Below are 18,666 nucleotides of genomic sequence, written 5' to 3'. Positions count from 1 at the left end.
TACAATTTGGTATCAACGCGGCGCCGGGGATTTTCCAAGCATTTATCGAACAACTTGTAGGGGGAATAGAAGGGGTAATCCCATACTTTGATGATATTCTCATTGCGGCTAAATCCGAGGAAAATCTGCTACATAAGGTTAGGCAGGTTCTAGAGAGATTCCAATCATCGGGCTTGCGCATTAAAACACAGAAATGTGTTATAGGCGTTCCAAGTGTAACATTTTTGGGATTTAAGATAGATGCAAACGGAATTCATCCCTCAGAGGAGAATGTCCGGGCAGTTTGGCACAGTCCTGTACCATCTAACAAAAGAGAGCTTCAAGGGTTCCTGGGACTAGTTAATTTTTATCATGTTTTTCTAAAAAACAAAGCCACGGTTGCGGAACCTTTGCATCGTCTTCTGGATGCGAACACACCGTGGGAGTGGGGGCCCAGACACGAAAAAGCGTTTAAGGCCGTCAAATCATTGTTGACATCAGACGCCGTACTAACGCACTTCGACTCAAAAAAACCGTTAGTGCTAACATGTGATGCGTCACCTTACGGTATTGGAGCTGTCCTTAACCACCGCATGCCAGACAGAAGTGAGGCACCCATTGCATACTATTCACGCACTCTATCAGCAACGGAACGTAACTACGCACAGATAGACAGAGAGGCCTTGGCAATCGTGGCGGGAGTTAAGAAATTTCACGACTATATCTACGGACGGCAAGTGGAAATACAGACAGATCACAAACCTCTTCTTGCCCTACTATCGTCATCCAGACCGACTCCAAGCATCATCTCACCCCGGATGCTCCGATGGAATAACCTCCTGTCAGCATATGACTACACACTCGTCTACAGACAAGGAAAATCTATACAAAACGCAGACGCGTTGAGTCGTCTTCCGGTGGCCGAAGTCCCAGAGCAACAACAGAACGAGAGAGACATCTTCCTTATAGACGTCATGGAGTGTCCATCTCTGTCAGCTAGAAAAATAGCTCTAGCAACCGACAAAGACCCAATCTTATCTAAGGTGAAGACTTGGGTTGTGAATGGCTGGCCCAAGCAGAAAACTTCAGGCCTTTTTCAACCATTCGAAAACAGAAGTGTAGAACTGTCAATCCATAAAGGATGTTTGCTATGGGGAAGTCGTATCGTAATTCCTCCCCATCAACGGAAAATATGTCTCAATATGTTGCACGTCGCACACCCGGGTATTGTTAAGATGAAGGCACTGGCTAGAAGTTACATCTGGTGGCCAGGCCTGGACAGCGACATTGAGAAATTAGTTAGGTCATGTGCGAGCTGTCAAGCAGTCCAACGTAACCCTCCCAAGACAATGTCCGCTTGGGAACCGGAGGAAGCTCCGTGGAATAGGCTCCACATAGATTTTGCCGGCCCCTTTCAGGGCAAAATATTTTTCATAGTGGTGGATGCCAGATCCAAGTGGTTGGAAGTGGATATAGTGCCGTCGACATCTGCAAATGGAGTGATTAAAGTGTTGCGGAAACTGTTCGCCACGCACGGAATACCAACAGTGATTGTATCAGATAATGGCACTGCCTTTACATCTTGCGAGTTTCGCAATTTTCTTAATAACAACGGTATTCAACATATCACTACGGCACCCTTTCATCCATCGTCTAACGGACAAGCGGAGAGGATGGTGCAATTTACAAAGCAGACTCTGAAGAAAATGAAAGGAGCTGACATAGGTTTGAAGTTAGCGAGAATGCTAATATCACAGCATGTGACACCGTCGTCGGCAACGGGAGTGAGTCCGGCTGAACTGCTGATGGGGCGGAAGTTGCGGACTTGCATAGATAATTGCTATCCCTCAACGAAAGAAGGCAACAGTGAGAAAGTAGAAATGAAATCTCCGAATCGAGCCTTCCAAGTGGGTGATCCAGTTTATGTTCGAAGCTTCAATTCCGCCGAGAACTGGACCCCAGCTGACATCACGGATGTGAGAGGAAATGTTACTTATTCGGCCCGTACAGAGGATGGTCAGATAATTAAACGACATACAGACCAAATTCGACCACGTTTTCCAGAGGAGACTACAGCCAAACCGACAAACGAAGAGTCTTCTCCCAATGACAAGTCGGACGTGGAAGAGCTAGCTCCAGACGAAGGGGAACAGAGTTTGGATGCACCTACCAGCAACCTCAGAGAGGACCGTCAGCCACGCATGAGACAACCTCCGAAATATTGGAAAGATTATGTATCTTTCTAGGAGGGAAGGGATGTCATGTGCTTTACCACGACATGTAAAGGGCGCGTCGAGCGCAGCGCCCGAGGGCGAGACGCCCGATATATAAAACCCTGTAACCGAGGGCAGTGACCTCTTTCTTCGTTAGACCCTGTTCTGTATATATAAGATATATGTAAAATAAATGTGTAATGCACTAAGTATCGTATCTATTCACTTCTCAGGCACTACTATTGTAAGATTCACGGGAATTTTACAAGTTTAATACAGTTGAGAGGATCCAGTCCAAATTGCAATAGGTGATTGAGAATTTTCAATATAGTACTTTCAAAGAGCATTTGTGACTTAATAGAAGTGGTGGGATTACTGTATAAATGTAAATGAGGCTACTTTGGAGGAAATGGCTGCCAGATTTAAATCAGTTAAGTTTCCAATTTTAAAAGACCAATTTCAGTTTTTTATTTTTATTGCACTTCAACATGAGTCAGGAGGAGAAAAATAAGTTAGGAGACAATAGTATGGATTATTGTAAGCAAAATCTTTTATCACACTATGGCTATTATTCTCAATAGTTTCAGTGTCTGCTTTTTGGAAATTGCTTACATACAGAATAATAATATCATTCATTATTATTATGTGTGTGACCAATTTTCAAAGAGCAGTATCTTTGAAACTATTGAGAATAATAGCCATGTTTGTATATTTTTAGCTTACAAAGCTATTCTCTCCCAACTTATTTCCCTCTTCATGACTCACCCTGTATACATACTTTCAGCTTTTGGTGAAATAAAAAAAAATTGTTTAAAGAATGTAAAAACATTGTAATTTAAATTGTATTCCATTTACTGAAGAAGCCTTCAATGAAAAGACAAACATACTTTAATAAATTTTTATTTTATCAAATTTGTGATATGTATTATATATACATTTTTTAATGTTATTAGTTTTGATGTGTTTTTGAGGATAATGCTTATTTTTGGTATTATATTTACAGTATTATTAATTTTAACTACAGTATTATTATTAATTAATTAAGAAATTTTTCAAATTTAGTTGTATAATTTAGTTACAGTGGAACCTTGCTTAATGAGCATAATTCATTCCAGAATGTTACTCATAAAGCAAAACAATTTTTCTTATATAAATTAATGTATAATACGATAATGCGTTCCATGCCAAAAAAATTACTCAAATATTTTATGCATAACATTTATTCAAAGGAAATTATACAATATACATTATTAAGGAGCAAGAATCATCATCATCTTTTCTTATAGCATGGAATGAACCAACCTGGAATGCAAATTCGATTTGTGGAAAACAAAAAAAAATCGAAATACAGTAATTTCTAATATTTAATTATAACCTTTACATAGCTCAAGAATTTGGCATATCGTTTGGCACGTTTATCATATAATGGGCTATGGTTGTTGATGTTTATATGTAATATGTCTGAACACAAATTTTGAAAAATGTGTGATTATAAGTGACACTAAGATGCTAGCGGAACGAGAACTAAACACAGACAAGTGTAGCATGTGCACTATCTAGGACTTCCACTATCCTTGTCACTCGTTATGAGAAATGTTGCTCGTTAAGCGAGTCTTTTTTTACAACTTGCTTTGCTCGTTATGCGAATTACTCATTATGAAAGGTGCTCATTAAGCAAGGTTCATTGTATTTATAAAATATAAACCCAAATCAGATCTTGGATGTATTCAAATTTTAATTTTTATTATACTGAAGATATGACTGAAATTTTTTATATTCTTTACTTGATACATGACAAAAGATGTTAACCAGAAATTTTTTATATATTATACATACTTTTATTCAACAGAATAAAAGTTATATTAGCAAATAGCAATTTAAACATTTTTAGAATAATCTTAATTCTATTTTATAACTGTTACTTTAATTAATTAATATCTTAAGTATTGCAACAATATAAAAATAAATTACTTAGTTCTGAACAAAAAATTATTATTTTCAACAAAAACAAAATTTAACAACTTTTTTATGACAAAAATTCTTCTTAACTTCTAATTAAGTCTAACTTACAATTGCAACATTTTTCAAACAAAATCACTCATTACACTAGGTATTGACTGGGAATTACTATTTGACTCTGCTTTTGCAGTCTTCTTAGCACTGAATGTGACATCACATTTTTAACATGATTGGGTGCTCATCTACATATTTACTACAATTTTTCTTATACAATATTTGACAAAATACATTCTTAATATAAGGTTGACAAAATTACCCTGTGACATGATGATTTAATTGCCACTTTTAGTTTACCAAATCATACGTGCTGTTTTTGACTGGGATAAGCAACAATAAACATAGGGTAGCTTTCAGTTTTGAATGGAGCATGTGGAATTCTCAACCTTTTAACAAATTCCAAAATAAGAAAAAAATTAAACAAAATATAATGACTCTAGAAAATGAAATATTTTGGCTCAATTCCTCACACAATGAATAAGTTACAAGTTAATTTTAAAATGAAAGGTAGATATATAATGACTTATTATATGTATACTTTTTGTTTTTAATTGAATTGATAGTTTTTTATTTTAATTTAAGGATAGAATTATCTTATAATTTTTGTATTTCAAAAATATTTTTAAAAAATAGTCTTAATTCAAGAAATCAATATAAGACTGTTTTTTGAGTTGAAAAGAAAAGCTGTTTAATAATGTAATTTAAATACTTTTCACTCTAAATTTTCATTTGGTTCTGATACAATTTTGATTTTTTTTCAATTATAAAATTTATAAAACTTTAACTCATTTAAAGTTTTTAAAGTAAAAAATAATAATAGAATTTTAATTAAATATCTGTAGGAATTGAATGTAGCTCGTTTAAAAGCAGAATTATTTTTGGAGATATCATTACCTACAATTAATGATCCATATATTATGGCTGTGGTAGCTTATGCTCTTTCTCAGTCTTCAAGTGAACTAAAACACGAGGCAAATGAAAAATTGAAACAGATGTCTATATTTGATGAAGGTGAGTCTTTTTTTGTCTATTCTAATTTTATTAAATAAAATATTATTATTATTATTATTATTATTAGCTGTGAAATAAAAATACTGCATATGAAAAGTCTTTCTACTGTTAATAAGTTGTGTTAAAGCATATTGTTTTGAATATAATTTTTTCAATTTATAAGTTTAAAGAATTAGTAATGAAATATGTAGTAATTTTACAGTATATACTGAAGACTTTTCAGCATTTTGTAACCATAAAATAATTGATTTAAAATTGTTTTTGGTTGATAATGAAACAGTATAAATGATTAGTGATTTTATTTACCAAATTATAGTTCAGTAGTTCATAAAATGCTAATTTATCCTGTACTCTACAAAGAAGTCTAGCAGCAATGTATTATATTTAAACACAAAATGTAAAACAAAATTATATTTAAACACAATGCAATTGTAATGTCATATGTTCTGATTTTTCAGATTGAAAAATTAGATCATAATAATATAAAAAATAAGCAAGTTTTCTTGAAAAATATATATCCCAACAGAGACTAATAACTTGTGAATCAATATGCAAGAAAAGAATGATGAAAAATGTAATAAAAATGATAAAAAATAAAATTACACTTATTTAGTGCATAAAGTATGTTGTCTGCCTGATTTGTTCAGATGAATTGCTGTATAATTGTAGCATCAGGCATACAACATACTTTATGCATTGAATAAGTGTATATTTTTTGACCAATGTGAAGCTAAATTACTACTCACAACTGCTATTAACTTAAACCAAGCAGAAACTAGTTGGTATTGTAGTGAATTTGTCTGATGCAATATTGAATTAAATTCACACTGTCATTATAGCCATTCATTTATTATATGGTCATCGATTCAGAATCATTTATATCATATCATTTAATTAAAAAGGACCCTTTGATGACAATCATATCCAAGTGGTATGGCATTTCATGGAATTTCATATCAGTTGTGAGGCCAGATTTGTAACTTAGTTGAGAGCATATGAAGAAAGAAAAATGCACAGTGGAATATTTATTCCATGCTTTTTTTCAGTTGTGAATTCTGTATCTGGGATTCTGAGTCTGACTATTTGTTATTGCTTATCACAGATATAAGAATATAATTATTCATTAAATTATTCGAATGTATAAATATCAGATCAGTCCATAAATTCATGTGCATTTGTAGTTAAGATCGAAAACATTTGTGTTTGCATTAAATTATCATGGAATTTTTTAAGGTTCGGAGATGTGCTGTTTTTATAGTTAAGATTAAAAAAATTCATAATAATCAAATTTTTTATTAATCCAAAATGTACTTGCCATTAGTTTTCACTACATCTTTTCTTTCTTTATGCAGTGAACACCACATCCACAAAACCAGTTTATTGCAGTACATTCCATTGTGTTTTTATACAATATTTGCTATTTATAAGTACATTTTTCTTATTTAAAATCATGTAACAAAAAATTATGGTATTTTGAGGCGTCCAGAATGGATTAATGTCATTTTAATTCATTTCAATTGGGAAAAATGATTTGACATATGAGTCATTTGAGTTGCCAGTTTTGTCACAGAATGAATTAAACTCGTAAGTCAAGGCACCACTGTATATTAATATATATATATATATATATTAATTGTATATACTTCTAAATTTATTTTTAAATTGTCAACGTGGACATTACTCATTACTAGGACTTTACACTGGTGTTTAAATCTTGACACACAAATGAGAATTAGTTCAGAAAAAATAAATTTTTTATAGTCTTTACAAGCCTGTCGGGCACTCGTTAAGTTTTGCATTGGTTTTTATTTTCTAAAGGTGAGAGAATACAGTCTAACTTGGTTTTAACGTCATCGGATGTAACGACAACCCTAATGTAACGTCAAATTTTTATCGGTCCCATGACTTTACTATACTAGATAATGTTAAAAAACCCACTTGTAACGACATAAAACCCTGTTTTAACGTCATATTTGAAGCAATCCCAAATTTACAAAATTAGATTACAAATTTTATTTCACAAAGAAAATACTACGTGTTTAGTCCTAGGGTCAGAGTCCACTTCCTAGAACGACTGTGGGTGGTACTCTCACCACCTGACTTCGGTGGGGTGAGGTTTGCTACACTTTTAACGATGTGACAATCGGTATGTATTTAAAAATGAGTATTATGTACTCATTTTTAAATTACTTTATGCTAAATTGTTAAATATTCTATCATTTTTAATATAACATATTACATTAAATAGTTTATAAAGAAATAATTGAATTATTTTTAATTGGCATACATTAGTTTAACCTTTTGTTGCCTTTTGATTCAACATTATTCTCAAAACCGGAAATTCCGCCATTATTGAAACTTATGACAAATAGAAATTTCTTATAAAAGGTAATTTTTAAAATTTTTATTTACATTATTATGTCTAAGTTTACATTGATGTAATTAAAGTTGATTTAAACATGTAGTTTGCAGTTTTATACATATGATAATAAATTTATTATGATAATAATAGACTTTGCAGATAACAACACTCGGTTATAACGTCGAAAAATTGCCAGTCCCATGGATGATGTTATAAACGAGTTAGACTGTAATAGCAAAGTTAGAGAGTGGGCAGATAATGTCTGATGTTGCTGGGCAGTATGGCTTGAACAGGTTTACAGTAGGCCACAGTTCAATCTTATCTACAAAAGATACAGTATAATCAAGAAGACTCAAGCAAGTTAGGGAGTGAGAAATAAAGAACATTAAAGAGCTCAAAATGGAACCTGAAACTGATCTGACTACAGAAGAACGCCAAGAACTCTTGAATGAAGAACACCAAGAAACTTGGCGAGATGTGTTTTCTTCTAAAACAAAGAATACGAAAGAGGATCAATGCCAACATCTGCTGTTAAAAATCTTTTGAAGAAATGGGAGGATGTCAGAACAATGGTCTTAGAATGGCATTCAAACCAGGTTGAGGTTAATAGGCTTGGGGATCTCTACAATTACAATGCTATTAATTACTTCCAAAAAATCCTGAAGAAGAGAGAAAAGCAATCAACATTGGACAGATTCTTTAACATGTTCCACAAATGGAAAAACAACATGAATGATAAAAATGCAAGACTGTGTATATATGTATTTTTATTATTACATATAAATAAACATAGTAAGAAAGTATATAATTTTTTATTTATTTTTTAGGGTCTCCAGAACGAATTAATCAAATTCCTATAAAAATCTATGGTGAATCAATAATCAGTTAACAAACAATTCAGATAGTGAACATGGTCTTGGAACAGATTATGTTCATTAACCAATTGCCCACTGGATAATAAATGTGTTTTGAATTTTTCAAAAATTTACGAGGGATGATCAAAAAGTAAGGTTACAAAGCTTGCAGTGAAAAGTGTACATTTTATTTCATACAACCAATACAGCCAACTGATATTACATACATTAGGGTATTTTTCAACATAGTCTCCATATTGCTTTAAGCACTTACCACTTCGTGTGATTAGTGAAAATTCCCTCTTTGTAAAAATCCTGTCCAGTACTGCAGAATATCGTGAATAATGTGACAAACGCTTCCAAACGACATTCCCAATTACACCATCATATGCCGTAACATAATCCTCCTGTTGTCCTGAATCAGCTCCTCTACGTGAGCTGTGTTGACATCTGTTGATGCCGTGCTGGGTTAGGCACTGGGCTGGGTTGGGCAATAGTTGGTATTGTAGTGTGGTTGTTCGTTGAGAAGGGCTTGTAAACCCGTGAATGCACGTTACAAGTATGAACACAGAGACTGATACACAATTAAAAGTCTTTTTATTTCCCTTCCGGAACACGGTTCTTTCCTTTTCTAATTTACAAATGATCCCAACTGGAATAACTTCACTGAGGAAGGGGTCGCCACGTACAAAGAATCACACCCGCGCTCGTAACACAAACTTTTTACACCCGACTTAAAACTAAACTTATATCTACCTTAAAACTAAAAAGGAAAGAGGAAACAGATAGATTTAGGAAAGAACGAAAGTAGATAGAATTAGATGGAAGGTACCCGGGTCTACGATGATCGGTGTTTTCGCTGGAGTGTATTTTCGCAATGGCAGTCTTTTTCTCTCTTTTTCCTTGTTCGGCTGTCTGCCCTCGACGTCTTTTGATTCCCTCGGTTTTGTGTCTATTTTCCCTTGGCTTCGACAGTCCTGTAGCCTTCTTTCGACTTTTCCCGTTCCTGGTCGATCGCTGGCTCACACTTCCATCCTTCTCGAGGTCCAGTAGAAAAGTGTCCCTTGTTCACCACTTAGCCTTCAGGGCGTCCTCGCCTTCTTTTGTTCTTACTTAGGAGGGGTAATCCTGCCCTCCAGCAATAACGGTCAGGTTGTTTAGACAAAGGAGAAAGGAACGGAATAAGAGAATGGAATGAAGGAAGAAGGAAGATAGAAAATATATATATATATGTATTTACAACTTATGAATTAAACAAAAATATACAAGAAAACAATATGGCTGACAGCCACAGTAGAAATTCACTACAATACCAACTAGTTTCTGCTTGGTTTAAGTTAATAACTGAGCAGATTTCTTCGCGAGACCAGTTTTCCAAATGAGTTGCTAGTCACCATTTGTGTTTACCTACAACTAGTGCTTTAGGTGGTGGATGTCTGAAACTATGAACAATTGCCAACCACATGTATTGGAATTACCACACATTTCTCTATAACAAACAAAACTCCACTAATATCGGCCTTGTAACCTTACTTTTTGATCAACCCTCATAGCACAACACATGTTAATTTTTTTTAAAAAGTTCTAAAGACAAGAAAATATTTATTTTTAAAAAGTCTAGATATATATATGTATAATATATAATTTTGTTTTTTAATACAATGTATCTAAGCATGTAAACTACAGATTTCTAGTCACTATTTAAAAATGGGTGGGAATTTTCTATTTTGTATATGATGCTAAATTCTAATTTTCTTATGTATTATTAGACTTGAATCAAAGACATTGGAAAGAAAATACAAGATCTCATTCCATTGAAGTTGCTGCTTATGCACTCCTGACACAACTTGCATTAAATGATTTATCTTATAGTTTACCCATTGTGAACTGGCTCAATACTCAACGACTTGTTGGTGGAAGTTTTCCATCTACTCAGGTATTTATTTCTTATTTATTAAATGATCACTAGTATATATTTCATTACTCAATATTCATATATTCAATTATAATTTTAATTATTTTATAAAATATTTAAAATTTTTACTATTATTTCAAATAAATAATGTACAGGTACTCCTCACTTTACGACCGAGTTCCGTTCCGACGACTACGTCGTTAAGCAAATTTGTCAATAAGCAAGGAGCTTGCACCGGGGATATAGGATCGTTGTAAAATTATAAAAATTATGCAACAAACTTCAAATTTATTCATGAAAAGACTATTATATAGTACACTATTAGCCTATTATAGTACTATAAGACTATTATAGTATGCTCAAGCCTATTATAGTATGCTTAGTGTGCATGTCACCATTCGCCACTTACTGACACTCAAGCTGAGAAAGGGGGTTCCCCAAATTGCAGGTTGAAACTCGATTGGTTGTAAGTGCGATGGTCGTTAAGCAGATAGGTCGTAAAGTGAGGAGTACCTGTATTATATGTGAAAGTTTTTATGTATTGCTTATGATACAACTGAAACTGATCAATCAAGATATAATTTCTTATTAGATATTTTAAATATTTATAATGAAACAACCATATTTTTAGGGAGTTATATCAATAGTGTTGAGTATATCTATTCAACATGATTGATATTGTTATTGTTATTGTTAAAATGTTGATTTGAGCCACTTAGTAGGCAGATGATACCTTTAAAAATTGTACTATTGTCTTTGATACAATAAAACCTGTTAATTGTTCCCTGGATGTCTGTATATGCAGCTGTTTCTTACATGTTATATCTTTTATTAAAAAAATGAATTTTATCAGATATAATTTATACTTTAAGTAGGCCTATATACTATAATTATATACTATAATTATACTATATACTAATAATACTATAATTATATTATATATAATTTAATGCATGTTGGTGTTTAAAAGGCAATTTGAAAGTGCATACAGGTTAAATATGATAGGTAGGTTGTATGCCAATTTTAAAATGCAATTATAAACCCATCAGTCACTAAGAGCATCTGTAGAAAAGATGAAAATCCTTTGGCATTGCAGACATATTCAACTAGCATTTAGATTTTTTTCCAAAAATACCAAAACTGTATGTACATCTTGCCCTTAGATATTTTTGATTCATTATCTTTACATCAGTCCTAGCTTTTATCATTATTATCAGACACACTTCTACTTGAATCTTGATATTTGATAAATTTTTGGCTCCTTTCTCAATCTGTAACATCATCATTTCAAAGAACTGTTTAGAAACTGAGTGTTGAATTTATCTCATAACAATAAAAATAAAGTAATGCATTAAAATAAGATGAATTTTGATATGATTGAAATAATTATAGATATTTAAAATGATAAATATAGCTTAACTGTGCAATGTTTTACCTTGTTTATGCATAATATCATAACTTACCACCATAATTAAATTGAAACTAAACAATAGATTTGTAAGTTCGCCGAAATGGGGGGAGTTTTTATTCCCAACCGTCGGGATGGCTAAGGGCTATTCGCATGTGGGTGGCGGTTTTGAGGAGGCAGAAAAACAAGCGTTTCACATAGAAACCGTTTATTTTAGTCGAAAATGCTTACATAAATTTAGCAATGGTCCTTGAGTTCAGAGCTTTAGGTTGTTTTCGGTTTCGGTCTGGTCCTACGCTGGAGGGGCCCCGTAGCAACGTCGAGTTAAAAGTTCGAAATTCTGAAGAGACAGTGCACAAAAGATGAACGGAAACACTACTATTGGAGGTGAACGAACACAACAGGTAGTCTAGAGGAAGCTCTTCTGTCCTTGACATCGGAGGCTTTATAATTTTCTCGGGATCGAATCATTGCTAATTGGTTAACTCTTCTCCTCCTCGCTTCCCAATTGGTTTCCCACTTGTCTCCAGGTGTAAATGGAGTTTCGTTAGGTCGCAGGAAAGGTCGACAAGAGAAGGTTTATCCGACACCATCTTTTAGACTGTGATCACGTTTAATTGTTGACTACGACACCAACGCTCATTTTGATATTTTTTTTTTCTTTCAGGTTTCGTTTTGCTTTCTAAACTGCGTCTTAATTTTTAAGATTTTTCTTTCTAAATTTTCTTTACCTAAAATTTTGTTTTTCCCGTTACTCGTTATGAGCGTCGACATCAAAGTCCGGTGTCGCCGACTCGACACTTATAAAAGTTATCATTTCGCGGTTTGACTTAACAAACTTGTACATATTCCTTTTGGGGGTTTATTTCCGGGCCTCACAGATTTGAATATAAAATGCATTTGTACACTATGATTAAAAGAACATGCATTTAAAATTAAATAACTTCTAAATTATAACACAGGGATTGATCCATAAGCAACAGAGGGGACCTATCACCCCAAATATTTTTATACCATACTACAAAATTCTGGAGTAGAAACTAGTACATTGTATACAACAGGTACACCTTATTTTTTATATCCACTCAAAACCAACAAAAAAAAAATTTTTTACTCATTTTTGTATACAGAAGACAGTTTGAATCAACAAATGCTAAAGCATAAAAATTTGTATCAGTGTCAATAGATTCCTACTCCAGTTACTCCTCCTCTCAGCATGTAAAAAATAAATTAAGACTATGCCTTTTTTCTCCATCTCCCCAACTGTCTGACTCTCCAATATATATACAGATTGATGCTGATGAAGATAGTAGCAGAATAAATGTAAATTTAAGAGCTCTTTATACTTCATGAAAAGAATAAAGAGCTCTTATGTTTACGGAAAGAAAATAATAGAAAGGAGAACATGTCTCCTCTCTTTTCTATTTTCTTTCCATAAACATTTATACTTAAAAAAAAAGGAAACAGAATTGCATATACACTTTTGGTACTTTAAAAGAAAGCTTTGATAGCATATGCAAAAGTAAAACCAGAGTTGTAAAATTTATTAAAAAAAATTATAGTATAGAGCTAGTGGAAGGAACGACGAAACTAGATCGAGGCGCCTCTAGCGGCGATGCAGGGTAACAGAATCGGGGCTACAAAGCCGGCGCCAGTGTTGTTGCATCTGGTACTTTTGTACTAATCTAGTACCTTTTTAATTGTTTCAGTACTAAGATACCCAACACCATTTTTCTGGTACTATTCATGAAATCCTAATACCTTTCAAAACATTCATTTTTATTCTTATTTCTATATTTTTTTACTTTAGTTTGGCAGTAAATAGATGTTTTTATTGCTTCCTCATTCAGCAGTTAAACGTATTTTTTTTTTTTTGCAATTAAATTTAATAAAAGCTAAACTACAAAATCAAGTTCTTACCGATTCCTGTGAAGCACTGTTAATAGCAAAGGAGCTACTTAAAAGCAATAACGATAAAATGTTACACTTGAAAACCATACAAAAACATTCTAGTGAGGAAGATTCTGGTGATGATCATCTTACCAGTGATTTTTCAATGTGATAATTTTAAAGTTCAGTACTTCATGTTCATTACTTTCGTTTCAACATTTTGTTCATTTGATTGTTGTTGAGGAATAGCAGCATTCTTGCAACATACAAAATTCATACAGGATAAATTCATATGTTACATGTAAAACTATTTATATTTTAATAAATAGAAATTTGATAAATATTAAATTTATATATTATTTATAAGTATATATTTAATAATATATAATATATACATACATTCTGCAGTTTAAGATCAAAGTAATGCCTGCATTAGTCAATACAGTCACTTCTCGACTTACGACGGGGTTCGGTTCCACAACTTCGGACGTAAGTTGAAATGGTCGTAAGTCAAGAAGTGACTGTACTTCAACAAAACAGTTAGCCATCTTATACAAGCACACGTGAAGGGTAACTAACTACACAACAAAACTAAAGATGACGCAATCAATCGCCAAAAGCGTGCAAGATATATATGTATATGATATATATTCCACAAAACCTATAAAAAATTGACACATTTTAAAAATTTTTTAATGAAATTTTTCGTCATAAGTGCGAATGGTCGTAACTCGAGAAGTGACTGTAGATCATTGGGACTGAGCAGTATTAATATTCTTATATTTATTATACTCTTAATTTTGTACAATTTAAAGGGTGGTGTGGAAGAAGTAAACTATATATCTATTTCATGGTAAATAATGAAATTTGTAACTAACCATATATATAAAGGAACTTCAATAAGGACCATAGCAATAGCTAATAGTATTGTATTAATAGGGAAATTCTTATCCTCATTTCCTCAAAATACTAATTTTGCTTCTTACTCCTTTCTTCCACAGATCTCGTAAATTCAAATATCACATCATATGCCAATTAATATCTGTCAGATTAACAAAATAACATAAAAAAGAAAATTACTAAACTTTACATTAGAGAACTAAATTTAAAATAGAGCCAACTAAGGTTAACAGGAGATCAGAGATTGGTTAGAATGCAACACATCATTATGTAATTAATCTCAGGAATTAAATTGCAGTCAGCCATTTCTCTTTCATCCCAGGGTAGGCCTATTATTCATGCGGGAACGAATAAAACTTTGTACTTGGCAGCTCAGTAATATAGGTAACACTACAACCGACCACACAACAGTTATTTTTTGAAGTTTTGTTGGCAGAAAGCTGTTTTTCATTATCACAGGCAGAAAACAAGCACCGCATCTCAGTACGTATCTAACCCAAAGACGCTCATGTTTTCCCAAAAAAGTTTCCTTTGCCTGCGTACAGGTGGCGCTCAACACAGTCCCACTAGCTCTATATGCAGTTAATAAATTTGAGAAGAAGAAAGAACAGAAATTATTATAATCTTATAAAAGAAATTAAGAAAGATAATACCAAATTTTTGATATTTTAGGTAAGTTTTAAGTATATACACCTATGTAAATTTAATATTCAATTTAGATATGTTTAACTTAAAATATATAAATGATAAAATATGATTCATTGAAAATAATTCTGTTGTAATCATTTCTTTCAATTTAATCAATCTCCATGTTGAAGAATGCAAAAGATTGTGGACTACCAACAGGGAGAAAAGTAGAACTTCCTTTAAGAAAATAATAGAACCAGAGAGAAAAGTAGATCTAAAAGATAACAAAAGTATTTTACTAGTAATGTGCAAAGTATTATGCACTAAACCTATTTAGTTTTGTTTTCTCCTCTCTTTTCCATTCCCGTGAAATATGAACTGGCCTTAATGTGAGGTTAGCTGACTGGGGAGGCTGTCTCAATAACCAAGAGATTGACACAGTCGTGTGGGAGTGGAAAGACTCACCAAGACAGGTTTTCCATCTTAAAACCGTTTAATAAAAATAGAAGTTTCTTACAATCTTTCTTCAAAGCTTGGACAAAACCCAACTCTGGGAGCAAATAAAAAGTTTTTTTTTCTATTTGGTTGAGTGTCCAATGTTTGTCTGAAGTTCTCTTGGTCCCTCGACGATGCATGTTTCGATGGACGGCCCCGGGGCGTGCGGCACAGTTTCAAATCAAAAGTTTGGGAGAAGGGTGAATCTAGGAGAAACACGATGTCTCCAGGAGCAATGGTTAGTTTTGGGTGTCAACTAGTTGGTCGATATTGGTCCACAAGGTTGCAAATCCTGATGGCAACCAACAACAACCAGAAACCAAGAACCCCCAAATGTCCTTGAAACGCACAGTTTTATTAGTTTTTCATCCAAAGTTGTCTCCCCATTGGTCTCTCATTATCACCTGGTGACAATTCGAAACCCAATGGAGGACACGGGAGAGGTCAACGTTGTGACTGAATATGACTCCTCTCCAACCGTGTTTTCCTTTAGTCTTTTCTATTGTTTAAATAATTTACAAAAAAAACTTTCATTGTTCAATCGAGACATTCAATACCTCCTATTTGTGTCTGAAAAGGAGATCTTTAATTTCTCGATTGATGCCCCACATTTGGACCTCCCAGTTGACCCCCGTTCGGGTCCTCACATTAATTCTTCAACACATTACATTGGATATTATCATTATTAAAATTATTTTGTAATTAATTTTTTCTGAGTTTATTATAGCATTTATTATAAATAATTAAAGGTCAAATTAGTTTTTAACTTGATAAATGTATCCCCTGTTATATTTAACATAATCTCATGTAGCTGACATGCAATGGCATATATCGCACAGAAAATTGCTAGATTGGAAATAAAACTTTTATATAACCTATGTCTCATTCTAAAATAAAATAATTTAAATTAGATCATATTGGCTATATTATGTGGGTTTGAAAGATTTTGCAAAGATTTTATTCTGAAATTTTGTTTCCTACTTAATCAATTATAAAATATATGGAAAAATTTCAACTGTTGTAGAAAAAATGTATATTGTGGCTTTGTTAAACCTTATTTATCTTCTTTACTTTCCTTATACTATCTTCCTGTAGTAAAACTTTACTTCCGTTTTCTGTTTACTTAACCACGCGGCAGTTAGTCGACACATGTGGCCTGGACGGTAATAAAACAAAAAGGGTGTGACACCGAGGGGTCGAGGGGTTACGTCAGAGGAAAAAGGGAGACGGGAAGGAGAAGAAGGAAGATTTTCGGGGAGAGAGAAAAGCAGGACGAACAGTAACAAAGAAAAGTATTAATGAACGGATCCGAGGTTTTTTTTTTATGTATTACCGCCAGTCACCCCTTCGAACTAATTTTCTGTCTTATAATTTCTGTATAATTCTCTCCCACCTTATCTTACTCTAGGGCCCTGTACTTAGTTAAGCTAGATATAAGTTAGAATAGGTTCTTTGTCTTGTCGGCACGCGGGGACCAATTGATGACACTGTTACGCGCGGTCCCAAATGTATTTGTATTAGTAGTTAGTAAGTGTGTGTAATCGTTTTTCTTGTAAATTATTTGTGTTCACTGAAATTAATAAACCTTCTTTTTTTAATTTTATCAAAGCCGAGCGACTCTAAGGGTCATGTTATTTACCACTCTGCTAACAATATGATGAGAAAAAAATAGGCACTCTTCAGTGTCTTTATGTCAGTGTCATGTTCAGTGTGATTACATTAATAAACAAGAACTAAAACTTTATATTGTGTGGAATTAAGATTCAAAGATGTGCACGTCAACTAGTTTCTGTACACTTTTGTGGTATGATTAATACAGTTTTGATAATTTATATTTTTACATTTCAGGATACAGTAATTGCATTACAAGCTCTATCACAATATTCAATGCAGTCTCAAAATCCTGATTTATCTCTTATATGTAATGTTACTTCAAGTAATGATAGAGACTTGACAAAAACACTGGAATTTAAAAATGATAATGCACTTGTTTTGCAGCAGTTTGAGGTTAGTAAATAATTACCAAAATATTAATAGAATAGGGGGTACTTCATATCTGATAATATTTTCTTATGCAGGTCAATAAAGTTGGTGGAACATTGTTTTTCCGTACAGCTGGTAATGGAGTTGGTTCTTTGGCAGTGAAATTAAGATATAATGTTCCAGTTCCAGTTGAAAAACTTTGTAAGGTAAGTAGAAATATTAAATCTATAATCAAAACCTTGTTGAAAATAAAAATAATCTAGCAATAGCAAAATATACTTAATAATAAAATAACAGTTTGTTAAAGATATATAAACTTAATTTACTTTTTAACTCTTTCCACCCCATAGACACTAAGAGAGCCTTTTTCAAGCCCACAGTGCATTGGGTTAGGGAGGAGTCTGACATACGTGGGAAAGATCACCCAAAAAAATTTCTGAGGTTTTTTGACCTCGCTAGATTCAATCCCAGGTTGATGCCATAACTGCCTCAACCATCTGGCTGGCCTTATTTAATTGCTTTAACATTTTCAAAAATATTTGATTCTTCATTTTAACATGAAACAAAATATTAGAGAAATATAATTAATAGCGGCGAAGCGCTACAAGAGGAAAAAGTTATAGCTAACATAAATTTTAAAGGTATGAAAATTTTGCAATGCAAAATTGTGATACCTTTAAAATTTAGGGAAACAAACTGCTTACTCAAAGTAGACAAAATTGGTTTTTGGGTAGATTTAAATTTAAATCCAATATTTGTTATTAGATATTACTAGGCTTACCAGACATCCTGTTTTGACAGGGATTGTTCTGGTTTGACGATGTTGTCCCAGCATCCTGGCCAGTTTGTCATTTTGTCCCAGTTATTTGGTAAAATTTTAAAAGTGTCAAATATACAAGAAGTAAAAATAGTGCACTCACTCTGATACAGTCACTGTTGCCAATCTAAATATTTTGTATCACATCTAAGTATTTTTAATGTTGTCTAGATGTTTTCCCCCAAAATTTATAGCA

At 33.0% G+C, this 18,666-nt stretch overlaps 1 protein-coding gene across 1 annotated transcript in view; it reads left to right on the top strand.

Moving 5' to 3' along the window:
* The window catches only part of LOC136984876 (complement C3-like), a gene marked incomplete at its 3' end in the record, with an annotated part of 129,500 nt that extends 111,641 nt beyond the window's left edge, over positions 1-17,859 (top strand). Inside the window, 4 exon segments of the mRNA XM_067282017.1 lie at positions 5,051-5,219; positions 10,205-10,371; positions 17,519-17,677; positions 17,749-17,859. Coding sequence (XP_067138118.1) covers positions 5,051-5,219; positions 10,205-10,371; positions 17,519-17,677; positions 17,749-17,859 — 606 coding nt within the window.
* Between the last annotated feature and the right edge of the window lie 807 nt (positions 17,860-18,666).

The sequence above is a fragment of the Centruroides vittatus genome, unplaced genomic scaffold (assembly GCF_030686945.1).
Source record: "Centruroides vittatus isolate TY-2023 unplaced genomic scaffold, ASM3068694v2 contig_936, whole genome shotgun sequence".
Lineage (NCBI taxonomy): Eukaryota > Metazoa > Arthropoda > Arachnida > Scorpiones > Buthidae > Centruroides > Centruroides vittatus.
The sequence above is the reverse complement of the archived record's forward strand: the minus strand, read 5'-3'. Positions and strand labels throughout refer to the sequence as shown.